The sequence below is a fragment of the Ctenocephalides felis genome, unplaced genomic scaffold (assembly GCF_003426905.1).
Source record: "Ctenocephalides felis isolate EL2017-DRISC unplaced genomic scaffold, ASM342690v1 CF-g0.4_SCAFFOLD_01492, whole genome shotgun sequence".
Lineage (NCBI taxonomy): Eukaryota > Metazoa > Arthropoda > Insecta > Siphonaptera > Pulicidae > Ctenocephalides > Ctenocephalides felis.
The window spans coordinates 6,671,126-6,691,095 of record NW_020537646.1 but is presented as its reverse complement, the minus strand read 5'-3'; the positions used below and the strand labels follow the sequence as shown (position 1 = coordinate 6,691,095).

At 29.7% G+C, this 19,970-nt stretch overlaps 1 protein-coding gene across 6 annotated transcripts in view; it reads right to left on the bottom strand.

Moving 5' to 3' along the window:
• Nucleotides 1–17,320, bottom strand: part of LOC113370648 — a 69,678-nt gene extending 52,358 nt beyond the window's left edge. For all 6 annotated transcript variants that reach the window (XM_026611339.1, XM_026611338.1, XM_026611341.1 and 3 more), the window contains exons 1-7: nt 17,084–17,320; nt 16,151–16,545; nt 2,617–2,810; nt 1,351–1,436; nt 954–1,273; nt 556–725; nt 106–324 (exon numbers count right to left, since the gene is read on the bottom strand). In XM_026611339.1, coding sequence (XP_026467124.1) covers nt 106–324; nt 556–725; nt 954–1,273; nt 1,351–1,436; nt 2,617–2,810; nt 16,151–16,432 — 1,271 coding nt within the window. In that variant the 5' untranslated portion in view covers nt 16,433–16,545; nt 17,084–17,320. The remainder of the gene's footprint in view (nt 1–105; nt 325–555; nt 726–953; nt 1,274–1,350; nt 1,437–2,616; nt 2,811–16,150; nt 16,546–17,083) is intronic.
• Nucleotides 17,321–19,970: the final 2,650 nt, after the last annotated feature.

Below are 19,970 nucleotides of genomic sequence, written 5' to 3'. Positions count from 1 at the left end.
AAAAAATGCATAAGTCTTAAAGTTTATGTAACTATTGAAGTTCGATAATTATTTTTACTAATAATAATTATTATAATACTATCAATAATATTTTATTTCTTTTACCGTTTATGTAGTTCGTTGGCTTGTGCGTATTTGCCGTCTTTTAGTGTCAGGCAATCGTGCTCCATGCTCTGCAGGGTGCTCTCCAGGACTCGAATTTCGGAGTCCATCGAGTCCACCAGGGTGCGCGCATCGTTCGGGTTCAATCTTTCAAATCGGTGCGATTCTTCTTCTATGCGAATTTCCAAATCCGTTAAGGAATGGTCGGTTTGCTTAATTTCACTAAAATAAAACAGATTTTAATTAAATGGGCTATGCATAAAATATATCACTTTGTTCTAAAAGTCTTGACCATATAGCTAAATAACAGTTGAACTGAAGAAAACAGTTATGCAACATCTGTTTTCAAATATCAACCTATCAATCTAAATCGCAATGTGCGATTAAAATGATTTACAGGTAAATAATGCAACATAGTAATTATTAAATAATTCATTTAATTGAACTACAAACCGGTGTAATTTCTCGGCTAACCGTTGCAAACGCTCGAGCCTGTGCACTTCTGATTCCAAGGCCGACATTCGGTCCTGATGCGCCATCATCAGGCGATGCCAGTGCCTTTCTAATCCTTCTGGTTGCAACTCGTGATCTATCTCTACTTCGCCGATAGATTCGAAGTATTTCTGATAAAAAATAGACAACATTAATTGATGTATGTTTAACAAAATAATTCTCATGGCTCTATTGTGTAAAAGGCGTAGCAAATTGGTTGCGCTATTCACTGCACGCCTAAACGATGTACATCATGTTCGAGTTGAACATATAAAATAGCAAGGCTAAACTTTTAAGAAAAAAATAAACAGAAGACTTACTTTTACTTGTAAATATAAAAACAAAAACCATTTACTAACCTGTAATTCTCTAAACATGGAACCAAGATGTTGTTTGTCTCTATATCTCGGAGGTACTTCTTCGTTTTTAAACCTGTGACATTCTTGCAAAAGTTTCTTCAATTCAATGAGACTAACCGAGAACGAACGGTCCTGCATGTAACTGGTCTTTTCTCTCATCCAGATCAAAAGACTGGAAGCCAGTTCGCAATATTCTTGGGTTCGTTTTTGGCTCTCGATATCGTAGAGCGGATGCATGGCAGGTGGTTCCGGGAAAACATCGTACAAAGAACTAATATAGGTAATCAAAGATTTCTCGTCAGGCTCATGGGTGTCGACATCTGGAAACACACCACATATTAATAATTGATACGTATAATTAATATTGGGTAGATGACGTATATATTTTCTTTTTTACCTTCAGGATCAAGTAATTTTGTAACGCCGTATTCTCGTTCGACAATGTGGAAGGCTGATTCAAGACGTTCGCGCACATGATGAGACCTGGAAGAGTAAAAAATCGACATATATAATACATTTACAATGTTATTAATGCAACTATACGAAATATAGTTATATATTAAAAATAACTTATGTATTATTATAATTGATTTTGTAAGCCCTTCTGGTTCTACTCTTATTCTAGTTCTTATTATAAAAAAATATTTCTTTTATAAATATACTAGCAAACCCGACGAACTCCGTTTCGCCACCAAATGGTTTCGTGAGAAAGATGAAGAAATTTTTTGTTTGTTTTATATTTGAAAAGGAAAAATTTGATTTTATTATACAACAGTAATAAATTTATTTCGATTACAAAAATTAAGTGTTTTTTAGTTGAACTTCTCTAAGTAAATGAAAGTGAATCCGCAAATTATCCGTTTCATTGAAGTGCTCTTTGGTAAACCACATTTTTTGTTTTTTAGTCTGACGTTAACACAAACTCCAACTCGTGAACAGGCAACGTATAACTGCCCATGTAAAAAACAATGATTTTCTAAATAATATATTTGAAATTTATCCCGCAAACACTAAGCGATTGGCCTTGCGACTTGTTATTGCGAACGAAAGGCGAACTGGAAATTGCAATCGTTTAAAGTCAAACGGAAGACCAGTCGGAATCATTGGTATGTCACCAAATCGCCAGCAATTTTTGATTGAATGGTGAAATTCAGTGCGTGTACATCATTATTCTTTGCGGCAAGAATTGCTCGTTGACTTAACCAAGCATAATTCTGATAATTCTCACTAAAGTCATTACTCGAATTTTTAATTACGGTGCGTGAACTTCTAGCAGCTTGCATTAAGGCACGATGCCATGCACAACTAATTTTCTTAGCTATAAACCTTGCGGAGCCCGAGACCTTTTCAACGAATGCAAAATTGTCTAAATCGGTTCGTGCGTTCTGAAGGTATTTCGTCAGGAAGGAAAACCCGACTTATATTTATATATATGTAGAAGATTATTATGATGTGATAAAACAGAAAAATTTTGATTACTTAAATTAAGAAATAAGATGATAAGTTTTATTTATATTATCTAAAAAAAAATAGAAATAGTTTCCCAAATCATTCAAAAATCTATTTAAATACTATCGACTTAGTGTATAAAATATGAATGTGTGTATTTTAATTATTGATGACGGACTTCAACCATCCTCTTGTATCCTTTATTATTACTGACCTGACTTCCCGCCAGTTGATGAGGTCTGGTCTGTTCCGGTGTATGATCGCATTGAAAGCCATTCCGTCCCTCCACGAGGTCGTGAAGTCGTTGACGCGGACTCCGGGGTAGCGCGCGGTCGATCGCCGGGCCCACCTCAACAGGGCCTCGCGTGCCGTCAAATTGTCCTCCTGGCCGACGACTATGTCCGATATCTGAAATATCCAGTGGAAATGAGGTTAATAAACTGTTCGCAGTTACATTCTATATACAATGCTATTAAGTAATCAACGAGAAGGGAAATTTATTGTTGTTTTGAAACCTGTAGAGAATCGTGGATCGGATAGTGAGTAGCATTTATTATGAGTAGGATGAATTATAGGTAAGAAATATTACACAAACTAGGCTAGAATAGATGTGTAACGACATTGTTGTTGATTTCAGACTTATTTCATTAAAAACCAAATGAACATCCTATAATATCATACAAATTTAAAGCTAACTCTCTACATCCTACAAATCTAGAGCTAACAGAAATTAAAGAGTTTACTAGAGTCACTGAATTATCAAAAAAGTATATAATGAGTAATAACTTTTTTTAATTGTGTTAGATCGTCCTAAATACATTTCACATGATGATAAAACTTAATAGCGAACAGAATTTATCAAAACCAATATTTTTCCAAATACTAAACGAAGCACATTTCCGCAATAAATTGTTTAAAAATACGAATTTACTTTTATGCAAAACATCATACCGATAACACCTAAATTTTTTTTAATTAATCCCAAATAGATAAATATGTTCCAAGAATGCATTATTATTTTTAATCATCGATTTATTAACAATAAATATTTATTTTTATATTGAGTTTATTTATGGGCTCTTATCAAATTTCTGACATGCCTTCACCATTATCAAGGTATAAAAAATGTTTTTATAAATTAGATAAATCAACGAGTATTATAATTAACTACGTTTAAAGTGCTTTTATCCAAGACTATAATTTAAAACCCATATACAATATTTGCTTAACGACCACTAGATGTAATTTATTTTAATCAACTACAAGAAGCAAAATATAAAGACAGGTAGCTTATTATAATATTTAGAAGATGAAAGAGCTTTAAAACACGCAATCCTTCCATGTCGAATATAAGCAATAAATTGTATTTGACTTTCACAAAAGTATATATTTATTTTAATGTCACGATATAAACAGGCATATTACTCTTCCCGAATATTTATGGTTAGTTGGCTATTACTACTGCTGATGGTTCTGTAATGTGCCGAATAATTATACTCTTGTGATTTATTAGGAATAATTACTTGAACTTCCGTGAAGAGGCGGAGAATAACTTGGTAGAGTAAAAAAGTACAGGAGAACAAGTCGAGTCATTCACTTAAGGGTTTAAGATAAAGGTTCTTCAAGAAGGACATTAAGGCACTTGTTGCAATTGCCACCAGCATACCTTTCAAAAGCAGATAAAATTGATATTTCTTTCGAAATATTTTAAGACAAATGTCCAGTCATTTTCAATTTGTATAAAAATGAAAAGCTTTATGCCATATAATTAGCTTTTAACGCAACAATTGAACTTTTATTCATATAAACCATGTTAAGCTTTTCCTTTCACAAATTATCTGCGCGATGCAACTTCCTGCTGCTCGAGGTAGCAACTCAGTCATCTATCTTAAGAAACGATTTCCTAAACATTTATCATGTTAATATTAAATGCTTATGTGAAAATGACAGCAGTAATATTATAGAATAAATCATAAAAATGTACAATAGAGGATAGTACCTCCATAACAGAATTTAACAGAAACAAATTTTGGGAAGTACCAGATTAGACAATTTATGAATCAGGAAGATGAGTATGGAATCATGCAGGTAAATTAAATCGCATGTGACAAAAATTGATCTTTTATTTATTTCTATTAAGAAATTTATAATTATTTAATTAATGTGAGAAATGGAAATTACTCTACCAAACAATTTGAAAATCAACGTGTACGTTAATTATATATTTTAAAATAATTATTTATAATTATGGAAAAATGATATACTTAATATAGTAAGGGAACCCTCAGGTTTACTGTTTTGAGATTTTGAAAAATTTTCGCATGGCGGTAGAGTTGATAGAGTCAAACGAAACCCTATAAAATATTATAGGCCTATGAGAAATGGTATAATTATAAAAATTAATTAAAATTGCAAAAAAATGCACTATGCGCTATATCTGCACCTCATATATCTTGGAGTATTTATTGGGAAGAACTATAAGAATATATTAGGAAGAAGAAAATTGAGTCAAAAATCATTATAATGATTATTGATAACTATAATGAGTCAAAGTAAGTAATTTTTATTGGACGTTTGAAATTTTGAAAACTAGATGATTAAACGATAAGTTTGTTTAATTTCTAATGGTAAAAATAAAGAAAAATAGAAGATAATATATATATATATATATATATATATATATATACTAGCTGACCCGACAGACGTTGTTCTGTACCTACGTCTACAATTTTTCAATATTTTATACTAATATTTACTGCTTAGTTAAAAATAATAATTACTGTTTTTTGAATTACTATTTACACCAATATATAAGTGATGTTGAATGTAGAACTGTTTCAAATAAAATGATTGTTCTCAATTTCCACAGTTAACACTTTAATTATTTATTTAACAAATATTAAAAAATGTTCAATAAAATTGTATATTAAAAATTATACACTGCGATTTATAGAACAAATTTATTTCCAATAGCTCAATTTATTTTATTGCATTTAAGGGTTATATAGTATTTTTAGCCATACCTGTAGATGTGGATGTATAAATGAATGATTTTTTGTTTATTCACGACTAAAACATTGATTTTCCAAATTTATCACACTAAAAATGATCGTCTGCCTTTTTGATTTATGGTCATAGCATAAGATACTCATGTTGAAAATTTAAATCTTTTAAAAAGTACAACAAATTCAGAAAGAATTAATATATAGCATTCGCGGCAAAGGTGCAATATCACCTTTTATTTTTCTCACCCAAAATAATTGCTTCAATAATGTTGCCTATAATTTTTATAATTTTGTACCATATTTTAACTGGCTTTAAGTAATTTTAATATCTAAATTGCATTTTTTTCTCTAATAAATCAATATACATTATTGCTTAAGTTTATATTTGAAGTGAATTAATTTGTCAAATCCTGTTCACATGTGCTCTATTCAACTTACGATCAACAAAATTATTGCTCTGTAAATTTTTTTTACTGTGCTCCAATTTACTTGATATTTTGGAAATAGGCTAATCTTTATCTTAATTTCAATGTTTTTAACAATTTGCACTCCGTCACCATCCACAGCATTAATTGGATTATTACTCTTTTAATTCTGATTTTATCAGAACTTGTAATACACTATTTTAAAGGTGATTAAATGAGCTACAACTTTCTCTATCATTAATTTTACCGTAACTTCTCTTATTGTAAAACGGCGAAGGGTTAAAGGGCTCGAAAGACCTCTGGTTGGACAGCTCCTTAATTAATCATACATCTATCAATATTTGTGTAACGAAAAAATAATAAACAATAATAATTAGTCAGAAAAATACCTCGAATTTTCTTATATATATACTTTTATACGTATTCTTTCAGAGGTATTATGATGAGAAATTGGTTGTTTTTTTTTGTTTTTTTTTTCATGAAATCATGAGTTTTTTAAGAATCATTTGTACTAAAGTTGTGGTATTTTCTAGAATCCATCAAGATCTCTTAAACCAAGTTAATTCTAGATTGAATACGATTATTTTTAATTTTGGTGGATATGGCACTCAAAGTATTTGATTTAAATGAAAAAAAAAACATTGCATGCGTCCTTTATCTGCATGATAGCTCACTCATTTTACACGCAGAAATACTCATTTTAAAGCTTATTTTGAGCACTATAAAAACCCATTTTCATATCTAGCCTAATAATGTTCCTAAAACACTATAAAATAACGATTTATTAAGATTTTAATTGATATAATTCTGTTCATTACATGATTTTCGTTAAAATGTATATTTTTGAAGGTGTTAGCAACAAATGATGAAAAACGCAAAAAAGAAACAAATATTCAGTAGCCAGTAACTTGAAAAGTATTTCCTTTTTTGAAAAACATTATTAAATATTTTTCTCGTATAATTAGTTCTTTTATCGATACCCAACGTTATTTTGAAAAAAGTAAAATTACACCACTGAAAAGAAATGTCATCCACCCGAGAAGTGGTAAAGGAGTCTAAATTGTTTTCATTTCTGAAGAGTAAGATGAACCTAGTTCCAAAATTCCAAACGAATTGGAAAATAGTAAAAATTTCAGACCCAAAGCGCTCCATTGAGTAAATATTCCGTACCCAATGACAAACATATGAATTTTTGACACAATGAAACTTTTAAATAATTTTTTTTGTATTGTGACTTAGTATAGTAAGGCAAAACGACTGCAAATTGAATATGTTTGAGCGCAATCACTTATGGCTCGCTCCTTTGCGCGAATTCGTACGGCGAATCTGTTCGCAAAGTGCGCAAACAAAATTATTGCAAGCAAAAGCAAACCACGCGCACGTCAGACGCATGCGCAGACTGCATCACTTGTCAAATGCATGTTATATTATTTGCATCTTATATTAATTTAATTTTTGGCACATCTCAGCTGCTTTTCGGCATTAATAATGTAGACATTACATTTTCCTTATTCATAATTATGAATTTATTATATTCTAATATTGCCTTAGCCTATAAGTGAATAGAAATGTTTGGCAAATGACAGTCCTCAATTGTTTTTAATGTCAAACTAAGCTTCAAATATTCTCAAGGGCAAACAATGATAAGCGGTTTTTAGTAATTTTTTCTATTTATTTCTACAATTTAACTATATTTCTATGAATCAAAACATTCTAAAAAATTTCCCGAACAAACTTCAGGAAGATTCATGAAAATCCGAATTATAGTTTAGAAGGAAATATGAAACTTACATTGTTACAGAAGAATTTTATATATAAGATAATATATGTATATATATTACACAATTTTAGTAAATATTTCAAGTAAATGCCACTGCAGTAAGAATTGAAATCGCGTTAAATAAATCTTCGGTTTGAATGATCTTTTGAATCTGTGCTGTGAAACTATTTGGAAACATAACTTACAAATTGCACAACTTATATAAATGCCAAAAGTTCTGTTAAAATCTATTATTTTAATATTAAAATATTGAAAAATCTTATTGAAATACGAAGGCTTAGATTCTTGTGTGATAGCATTAGAAATAAAAAAATTCGTTACAACTACACTTGTCTGAGTAGAGAAAATACATGAAAAATTAGCATTTGAAATTCTACGTACAAGATACAAAATATCAAGCTAAAAATTTTATAAATGCGATTTACTATCAAAACAACATATTTGCATTTAAATTTACTTTATCATGTTAATAAATTTGAACAAAAATAATGAAAGTTACAGGCGTGTTTGCCTTTCAGAATATATTTGAAATTTATAATTTACTTCATGCACCTTCCAAAGGGCACTTGTTAGAATGGAGTAATTGCTAATAAAATTTATATTACAAGAGCAAATTTATTGATAATTTTGAATTAATTCACATATATCCTTTCACATACGACATAGTTGACTATGTTACCAATTATTATTTGCACAACATTAATTATAATACATAATATGTTGATTATTTGTTTATCCCTAAATTCATTCGTAGCAGATGAAAATCGATAGAGATGTTGCTCATTAGAATAAATATCATCTGTGCAGCCTATTTCTCGTTTCTAAGTAATAAATAAAATAATAAGAGGACATAAACATAAAATAATTTAATTATTGAAATTTTGTGATATCGAAATTTATATATACAGAGTGTCCTCGAACTCAACGAAAAGAATGGTCCCATCCAGTTTCAAAATTATGTGCTTTTAAGAAAAACTTAGATATTTAGAGAAATAAATAAAAATAATAAAAATAAAGATGTATTACCCTCAAAAAACGTAATGGACAGTATTTTAGCATTTATGATGTTATTCTAATTCTATGAACCTTTGCGCATTTATAATATTTTCTACTATAGATTCTATTATGATCATTTAAAAGCACATTTATGATTGATAAATTCAATAGACTATTATTGCTGATGCCATCAGCAATTCGAAGACAATTTGATCTGATTGTAATAGCGAAAATAAATTACGAAACAAGTTTAACAACAATTATGATATGGGCGATAGTTTCTCCATAGACCAATAATGTGATTACATACATATTGTTCCCGAGTTACATAATATTAAACGACTCAATTTAATATTAAAACGTTTCATATTTTTATGACATCTTATGAAATCATTTGTGGTAAGATAGTACATGAGCAAAAATTAATGAAGTATTGGAAATCGGGTGAGAGTTTTCATATTTTTCCCAAACTCTCCCTAAACCTTGGTTGAGTTTGTATCATTTCAGCAAATTAATGAAGCGAACAATTTAACATATAGTTATAAATCTAATTGCAGTTAATAATGTGCTGCCATAATTTAAATTTACTATTTCCAATATGTCGTTCAAACTAATTACTTTTACTAATTTCTGCCTAAAGCTTTCTAATTATAAACGAATCGATTAATTTGAATACTAAACTTGACTTTCACAAACGATCTAAAACATAAAATGCAAATCCTTCAGAAAACAAGATGGTAAATCGAGTATATTGCGTGTAATGAAAGCTCAGATAATCGAAAAGTTCATGTGAAAAAATTTCCATTGCTTTTCTCCATCGCCGTGCCGGAAAAACAAGAAAATAATTACATCAATTCTGGCGTTATCGGATGCATTCTGCGCCTCCTACTGTTTACATATCGACAGAAATAAATAACAAATCTGATTTTCTATAAATAACGATCAATTAATGCAGATTAATAATCTATAATGATACTATAATGTGTTATGTAAATCAGGTAATGTTCGTGGAAGGCGCCATAATGCTTTTGGAATGTACAAGGCCAAAATAACGATCATTGATCAGCCCACGCTAAAAAAAATAGTTAATTATATTATGGACTTCATAGTTGAGTTTGTTCAATTGAGTTATTATTTCTATATAATAAGAAAAATACTGCTTGGAGCTATTATAATAATTTTGTCATGGTTAGTCTCCAAAATGTATATGAAACGACAGCTTTTTATAAAAGAGACTTGGAATTTAATAATAAAATTATAGCTAATTCATGAAATTAGCTATAATTTATAATCACTGAGGATTTGTACGTTATATTATAGCGCTATATGCAATTTCTAAAGCATTTCAAAAAATATCCACATTTATTGGTTTTAATATAAAGTTCATAACAGTTTGAACTATTGCTTTGCTCTAGGTTTCTAATTGCTCCAAAGCCGAGCTTTTAACAATCAGTTTTAAATGATATTTCATCTTGTGTGGTCTGAATCAAACAAAAATATCAGATGATTTAAAAATACGTATTTGCTATTAATTTCGTTGCAGGTTAATTAATTTCTAAGGTACTGTTACCCTTCATAAAGAATTAGACAGGTGAACAACGATCGTGATATATATTGAATGTACATTGCTCTTTCGAGCTAAAATATAACAAATATCAATAAAGTAGTTATAGTTGCAAAAAACAGTTCAAATTGTCACTGGGATAATATTTTTCGAAATAGTAAAAATATATGAGATTATTGATACATGTCTACAAAATGTAATAAACACTATATATACTCTATTTAGGAACTGATTCGTGACTAAATATCGTTTCACACTTTCGTATTTGTGACAAGGCTTATAGTTACCTCGCATTCAATAAATCAAAGAACCCGAGAATAAATACATATATTTATTATTGATTTTTGCTTTTTATTCCTCTTTTTAAACTTTTTTATGAAGGGAAGAACCAATTCGCGACATGGCGTGCTCACCTGGAATGTTCTATTTCGTAGAAAGCATCATTGAAAAATAATATTATGAGCTTTTCATATTTTTATGAACAAACAATAATTTGTTCAGTTCCAATGGAAAAAGAGCAATAATTCTGTAATTATATGGGAAATCTGCAATGTATTCGCTATAATTTAAGCCCATTTTGTACCATCATCGTCCAAAATTATTTTTTAGGGTAAACGCCGTTCTGAGAATCACGAAATAGGTATTACCAAATTGAACAAAAAAGTGATCATAAAAGCATAAACATGGATTTCTATAAGTCTATGTGTTGTTTTAAAGCGACATTTATAAATTGTCTCCTTTGAGAAGATCCTTTGATTAATGATTCGATCCTCAAAAGCCGTTTTGGCTTGTAGGAGTATGATTATTAATTATTCCTCATTGTTAGGTTCAAGTATTGCTGTTTTCTTTACATATTTTTACTGCACATAAGTACTGCAAGTTACAATTGCTGCCTAGCAAAATCTGTCTTCTTACTACGTTGGAAAAAGCTCAACAAAGTTGTTTTTATTGTATCGGATTTATTTATTAATTAATGTTGTGTATGTTTTCTATCGTTTCTTTTCCATTAAAGAATAAAAATAAAAATAATTGCCCATCGAAAGCAAGCAGAGTCACGGTTGTGATGTTTCGCCGATGTCTATTGTGATGTACGGAACTTTGCCTGGGTGGGGCAACTGTGTTAAATTGAAATGCAATGAAATCATGATTCAACAATTGGCATATTTGGTTCATAAGGTACATATGAACATTGATTTACAAGTTACAATTATTGTTTATTATTATTTCTATTTCAATGAAAGATTTTAGGTGCAATGAATAATAAAAAACTGTGAAGTCAAAAACAGTTAGAATTTAAATAAGGTTTAATCAAGTCTTATAACCAAATTAATCAAGAATTAAACTAACAAATCATTCATATACTTTATTTCTTAAAAAACACAATTATACTCCTTTACTTTTCTGCGTCGACATTACTAGATGGGAACTGTTCAATTATAACTTTTTTCCTTGTTAATCGTTTTCTTATTTTAACTCGAGAAAGAAATGAGCTTTTTCTACTCACTATTAATAGGCACAGTGTGCACTTTAAAACTACTTACTTAGAGTTTTAACTTCTTAATGGAAAAATAATACTGTTCAATAGTTCGATTTATCCATTGGAAATAATACGTACGTAGGCTCTTGGAAAAAGTTGCGCAATAGTAGTAGGAATAAAACTATATATTAGTTGCTAAGTGTCTGTATATAATTTTCCTGAGAATTTTCTAATTTTCTTTAAAATGTAGAAGTTTTACTCGCGAATAGTCAGAAGGGGTATAGGAATATGAGGAAATATCCTGAAGTCACCCGTAAATTATCAGACTATTTTTAGAAAATACCATTTTATGTCTGGACATGTTTGTCCTGACTGGAGTGTTCCAAAAAGAGTTTTGAGGAACCCGCAACCTTGTTCGTTTAAAAAGCCTCATAAATCACATTTTCCGAGCAACTTTTGCGTAATTCAGTCTCATTTATCCACAATAGCGTAAACGTGGCCCATCAGCCGGTCCTCCAGTCCTCCAGTCCTCCAGTCCGCCAGTCGACCGCTCCTCGGCTGATATTATCGGATAGTCTAATTGGAATACAGACGTTCCCACGTTTCGTAAATTTGTACAGTAATCGCACACACCGAACAAAATCTACTCTCTTTGTTCAGTGAAAAACACCGCTTTATTTCTTAAACAAATAACAATGATCGCAATAAACATTGTTTATGTCCCAAGCAATTAAAACCACTTTGGACCCACGTGGGTAATTTACATAAGTCCAAAAATTGCCTAATTAGAGATTCAGATCGTGGTATAATTTTAATTGTTTCAGACTCACTGAGATCTTAATTTGTATAAATATTTTTTGGCAAAACTTTCTCGTAGGAAATGATACCTATCATAACAGATTATCTTCACAATTAAGTCCTATATCGAGTATAATTATTGTTGATGTGTGAGAAAATTATTAACAGTAAAATAGCACGCTTATTAGATAACATTTTAATGTTAGTATTATTATTAAACGCCTTGTCTTATTTAAAAAATCTGATTTATTGGCTTGTGAGAATTTGCCATGAAATATCAATGCAACGGTAAAATAAAGAAATATATTTAACACATTACTGATCATGATTATTAAAAGAACTTTGACTAATTTACACGTATGCTATATTTTATGTATAGATTAAGTCAACAAATGCACTATGGAAAAACAACAGAAGAAATCCTTTCGAATATTCTAATTTTATAAAAAATAACGGTTTTGTTTTGAACCCAGTATATGGGACATTTTATTAAGAAACTTTGGACATGACGATTTGATATTCAACCAGAGTATAAATAATTACTAGTCACAAAATCTTGAATAAAGCAATGATTTTCGTTGCTAAATTAATTTTTCACTAAACATTAAGTATTTTTTAATATCATCTGAAACATTATTAAAATCCTTACTACCTTTTATCTAGTCTCAAAATAAAACTGTTAGTATATTTATTTCTATGCCTATATCGGATTTATCAATACTTTAAGTTCGAATAATAATTATAGATTATTAGCGTTCATTACTAATTCAACAAAAACCATGTTCTCGATAATTATTTATAATCGTATCTTTTATCTTCTATCATCGTTTATTTTTAACTTAATTGTAAGACCATATGCTGCTGTAGATTCTAAATTTTTTACCAATATTTTTTCTATTAATTTTTTCTAATATTTATCTAATAAAATAAAAATTTGTTGAATGAGTATTTTTCATATCATTGTGAATATTTTCAGCAAGGTCACTGTCAAATTTGTGTTCATGAATCCATGACAACCTTTAAACTTGATGACATTTGAATTGTTGCTAAAATGTAAAATAGAACTCTTAAGTATGAGGATAGCAAATTTATAGAGAACGAACTTGAAGATTTTTGGTAGATCGATAGTTGTTGCTTTGATATTATGTTAATATTCTTTTATTTACTCAAATATTTAAAGAAAAATCTTCAGTGAAAGTTATGTTAGTGGCATGTGTCATTTGTTAAACCTGACAAGTGTAAATATTGGATTTCGTTTATATCGCAATACGATGTTTTTGAGGCTACTGCTCTCGCGCGTTTTAGCTGAGATATTTATTTTACGTAGTGTGAAAAGATTGCGTCATTGGAATATATTAATCGATAATTTTATATTTGTAAACATTGTTTTAAAATTCATTTACCTATGTAGGAGTTAATCAAACAAAATAGAAAATTAAAGATTACAGGTAATTAAATTTCCACAAGATAAAACGAGTAAATTCCTGGGCAATCTATCAAGAGCAATCAAAAACATATCAACAATAATTCTCCGCGTTCTGATGTTTACTCATTAAATCTCAATTAGAATCTTATCAGATACGAATTATTCGCCAGCAGAAATAACGAAATAATAAGAATCATACTAGAAACCAGATCGCTGACCTTTAATATTTCTTATTTTTTTGAATGCTCGATATTTTATTCCCGTTGTGAATATGGTACTCGTTAAAGTCGTTTTGTAGTTCTATTTTCCATTGTTGTTTTGAATTCAATACTAGGTTTGTAATCGTAGTAAAAAGGTAATAATAACCTATTTAAATGGTGTAACGGATTTATAACACAAAACAGCAACATATCTATTATAAAAATATTAAGACTAATATTTTTCTATGAAGACTTAATAGTTAAGAAGAATAGTTTTCACACGCATACAAAATTGTGCTCTATCATCCATTTAAATTTTATTAATTTTAAATTCCTTATGGAGTTTCACCAAATAACTTCAAATCGATGCAAAGGCTTTTGAGACATAAGCTCAAATCCTGGCTTACATACATACATATACACTTTAGTGTATTTGTTTCAATTTTGATGTGAAACGATTCAGAATGACTTGAAATACAAAATTAGAATTTTGCATTTTTGGGCCAAAAAAACTTCTGTAACTTCTAAGTATAAGTATGTATATATAAAATTAATGGTATTACTCTCCTAATCTATCCCTTTTCTGTTTCAAATCTTTGAAATGGATAAAATCCAATCAAAACTCTATTGATTAAATTCTATACTCCAGCTTTAATTTATAAAACACGAATAGTCAACAAGATAATAATTAAATGCTAGATTTATTAACTTCCGAAAGATAACTGCAAACAGCGGATAAATATAAATTACATGGTACAACTCTACTCATAGATACTGACGAGGAATATAAATTGAATTTCGATAAGTTTTTTTAAATAGAACAAAGAATCGATTGCATATTAATAGTATACCTATATACTCTATATTATCATTGATTTATGTATTCGATATCATAATTTATACGATGTATACTATGTCAATCGTACAAAGTTTAAAATAAAATTTTATTGAATTCTTATGAGAAAAGGTAATATTATTCCTTGCAATAAATTTAATCGAAGTTTTATACATAAAAATATATTATGATAAAAAAATTAAATTAAAGTAGAATAGAATAAAGGAAATAGTACAACTAATAGGAAATCTTAAAGCAGGAATTATATATTACAAACTACACTATCATTTACATATATTAACTATTTATTACCAATCATAGCTAAAAAGCCATAAAATACAACTTATGAATATTTTAGCAATTAATAGTTAATTAAAAATTAAAATAAGTAGTGTATGCAATTCTAATGAAGCGACCTGATTTGACTCAAAAGGAAGAAGTCATTGAAAAACAAATATCGTGGGATGATGATTAGTCTTAAATATATTAAAAGTTATTCTTTTGACCCAATTAACAGTTAAAAAGAATTTCTAATTGAAACATAAACTAATTATTTATGTATATCAAGTAAGTAAAGTAATATTTTTAAAATAATAGCAATTTTAAATAAAGAGCAAAAAAAATTCATATAATAGCAGGTAGTAAAAATAAAGTGTTTTCACGTCAATAATAATTATTTCAAATATTATCATAAAGGAAATCCAATATACTCCACATAATTAATTAACAAACTCATATGGTTTGTCGAACTATATTCGGCCCGTTTTTTATCTAGAGAATCGATGAATAAATAATGTTAATTATCTGTGTTTACTCGGTCGGCCTATTTTTGTATCGTGGGCGCGTTGTATTCAAGCTTGTGTTTATTTGTGTGAATTTTTAATTATTATACACCTTATTATATTTATTACACCTTATATATTAAAATGTGTAAAATATATACAGCCAGAAAATAATTCTTAAAAATGAAGAACAGCAGAATTGATTGGTCTGAATGATGATAAAGACGATGTCGGTTACTCGGAAGGAATGAAACATCATAATACTAGACGTACTTATAAGTTTAAAATCAAAAGTGATGGGCAACCCGTGGGTGAATTCACTTTCTCCCAAAGGTTATGAAAACTAAGTAAATTGTAGGTGTTTATGATGAAACAGCATAAAATAGACGACCGAATTATGCGTGAGTTAGTAAAACACAGTCGTAACAGGTAAATATACAATTAGATGGTATATCCCAACCTTGATACGTTTTGGTTGAGCCAACGCTCTCTGTTCCGGTTCTCTTATCCGTTCTTCACCGCGCGTCACGGTGGTGACTTTCCTTACAACACAAGTTGTCAAACGTCTTCCGCCACTTGGATCCCTCCTTGAAATTTTCGTCGTCTCCGAACTCCTTCCCAAAACTTCCGTGTACATCCTTCTTTCATCAGTCGCTTGCTGCTGAATCTCCATTCCTTGGGCTCTGGATTTCTTCAAAATTCCAACAGGCCTCTGGCCACCACCGCCCGCTCTGTCTGCCATCTCGTGCTTCTTCAATTTCCTCAAACTGTCTTCCTCGATCGGGGTTGTTATAGGGGGTCCTAAAGGCGTCGTCACCGGAGGTCCGATGGGGCTTGCTTGTAGAAACAAACGGCCTGTTGGGCCGCCTTCTTTTACAAAACGGTACATCTTGATGCAGCGTTAGAAACGCTTATCTCAATCACAGGTTAGTCACATTAATTATATATCAGATCCAGTAATTGCACAAGCCGTGTTGGTAATTGATAATATGATAAGGTGCTGATTAGATTATGATTTAGTGCTAGTAAATAGTAAGCAGTATCTTTGGCGTGTTTCTAGTCGTTATCACTTATGACGAAAAATGTTTGTGCATAATCACCGATTTAAAAGCATGCTTAATTTGAACTGTTATAGCTGTCATTGTGGACAAGCGATTATTATGCATCTAAAATTAAATTCTTTGGTTTCTTTATGTCCCGTAACATTAGAAGGCTTGGTAATAAAGTTTATGCAAATCGATACTCGAATGTGTACATATAATATTGAAATGACGACATTAGTACAAATAAATATGACGTAAATATTTTTAATGGTAATCGCAAAGCATAATATTAACGTGTTAAGTTTTTTGTTAATGTTATTCTTTTAAATAAATAATCTATCACTACTGACTTGCTGGATGACACTTATCACTTGATATCACCAGATTATATCACAATGCAGAACAACACTTCACATTTGGTTAGAGTCGAGATATTACGCAAGGATGTCACCCACACTTTGAATGGATCTCGATGTTTACTACGAGGTCATGTTTATTTTGTTCGAATGTTTACAATTTTCCGAAGTATCGGCGATGCAGGTGTTCGTACCTGCCCGTCAGAGCGCGCACATTCAACTGAAAACCGAACATGGTTACAGTTGGCGAGTTTTGCTGGAACGGCGGAGTAGTGGAAATCGTATTGTTAACTTAATGCGACAGTGTAAGTAGCAAAGGTGGAGAAGATAATGGCAGTGGGGAGTATAGTAGACAGAGTTAAGTCAGCGATGGAATCGTTTTTAAAACCACGTGCAATTTGATGTGATCCATATATCACAAAAACAACGAAACAAACTCATTTCAAGTACATCACCAGCGGCGTGACCCAAGGCCCTTGATAACTTGAGACAATATCCAAAAGCATCAGACTTATTTTTCACCAAACCATTAACTTCTTCTCTAAACAGCATGTGCTTAAATTAATTTAACATTACATAGAGATTTTGCATATTAATAATTTAAGAATATATTTTAAATGGAACAAAGAATATCTTTTCTCGATAATTATTCTATCCGAGGTGAAAAGTAAAATTAGAAAGACAACTTGACGTTAAGAAGTCATGGACCGCTACATATATATGTTCGCAATTATTTTTCCAGAAGCTGGTTTAAACAAGGTCGAAACTAGTTATTTAGTTATATTTAATAAATGTTATCTAGATTGGATACGAAATTCTTGAGATATTGGAGCAATATCGTCATTTAGTGGAAATATTTTAAATATATATACACAATTCAATAAAATATTATGTCGTATAGACAACAAATTGGAACACATCAATCTATTTAGTATATTGACATGTGTACTTTTTTCTTATTTTTTAAAGAAAATAATTAAATAAACTAGTCAAATATAAAACATGATATGAGGCAATGTCATAACAAATTCTGAAGATCAACATCACGCATAATTATAATTTTGAGTGGTATAAATTAAGAAATTCAATACCTTAATTTTGTACTGATCAAACTATATAGTATGACTTTACTAAATTCACCCAGTATCTAAAGATATTCAAACTAAAAATATTCTTAATGCGTTAATCCTTAATATTTCTCTAATATTGCTCATCAAATTCCTGTCACGTTTAACCCTGTACCGATTAGTCTATTATACCACAGCAATTGAAATTTTCATTGTTTGTTGATTTTACTGCCAATTTGTTACCTCGTTGTACATACAATTAATATTTATTGCGTCACTTTGCATCTTAACTCCGTTTTATTCCTTTGAATGTTCTTTGAATACTCAATGTATGCTTACAGTAATTGATTACATAATCGATATAAAGAAGTTCTCAATTAATTTTACTAGTTTTTTATTTCTATTTATGTTTCTTACAAGTAAATTATAAACACTAAAACATTGTAAGAAGAAAACAAAGATTTATCTGTATGAATGCGTAATAATATGCTAATATGTTTTAGTAAGCACCTCGTGCAAAGGTTACATACAGTAAATGAAGAGTTAGAAGATAGAGACAATGCCATTTTTATCATATATGAGTTGCAAAACAACAGAAAGAAAATAGTCTATGCTAATTGGTAAACTACACAATATTCAATTTGATAGCAGATGCGAAAAGTCACAGATTTGTGATATACAGCCCTAATTTAACTCCTGAAGAATCATGGCAATTATTGAAGTTTGCATTGGTAATTGTTAATTGACTAATAAAGTCACTATTGGCAATTTAAATATAAATTACAGGCTTGGTCTTTTTGTATTAATCTACTTTGATCTGTTCAGCAAAAAATCTTTTAATCAAGTACAATTTCGCTAGTTTTTTCAACAACAGATTTTTATGTTAATATAATATAATGATGTCATTCTTAATTGTTCAAGACACAACTAATATATCTTTTAATAGAGAAATAAAAAAAAATCAATCTTATCAGAATTAAAACAGGAAACTATTTATAACTGTTTCTGCGGGTAAAAAATTATCCGAATATGAACATTCTACGCTTGGCAAATAAATTATAATAAATTAGCATTTGGAATTGAATAATAAGTATTTGATGCACACATTATTTTGAATAAAATTGTAAGTTGAAATGAAATAAAATCAATAAAACTAACACATCAATATGCAAAATAAATTGAAGTGTCGAGAATTCCAACATTGTTCCGGTATGCACATAAAAACGTCACGACATGATTGCAGGCGTGAAAAACTAGGAAAAAATTTAATATTGATCGATTTGGAAATGAAAACTTTAGAATTCAGTAAGAAATTGTCAGAATTTATAGACAAACCACTTTGTAGAATAAAGTCATGGTCCGAAAAGAATTGATCCAAAAAATATTCATTGCAGCAAATAATTTACTAGTAATTTTTTCATAGTTCTAGGAGATTAAATTAAACCGCGTGAATTATATGTTAATTTTCAGTATTAATTATTAAATATATTAGAGAAAAATGATTGAAAGAGTAGAAAGAATAATTTAAAATAATTATAATTTTATTCATTTGAACTAATTTCAAATATTAAATTTATTGTAATTTTCATGACTTTCAGCATGTACTCTGCAATCCTTTGAAATTTTGAAACAATGAAGTTTAACGATTAATATAAGACAAATTAATGGTAAAATCTTAATTTTAGATCGATCATTTTACCATGGTTTATCATCCCTGTTCTATTACATTTTAGAAAAAAGGTGCTAATAAAACGATACAATAAAGTCGGCTGTACATAACGCGCGGCAAGACTAATCAAATCAAGCACGGGTTA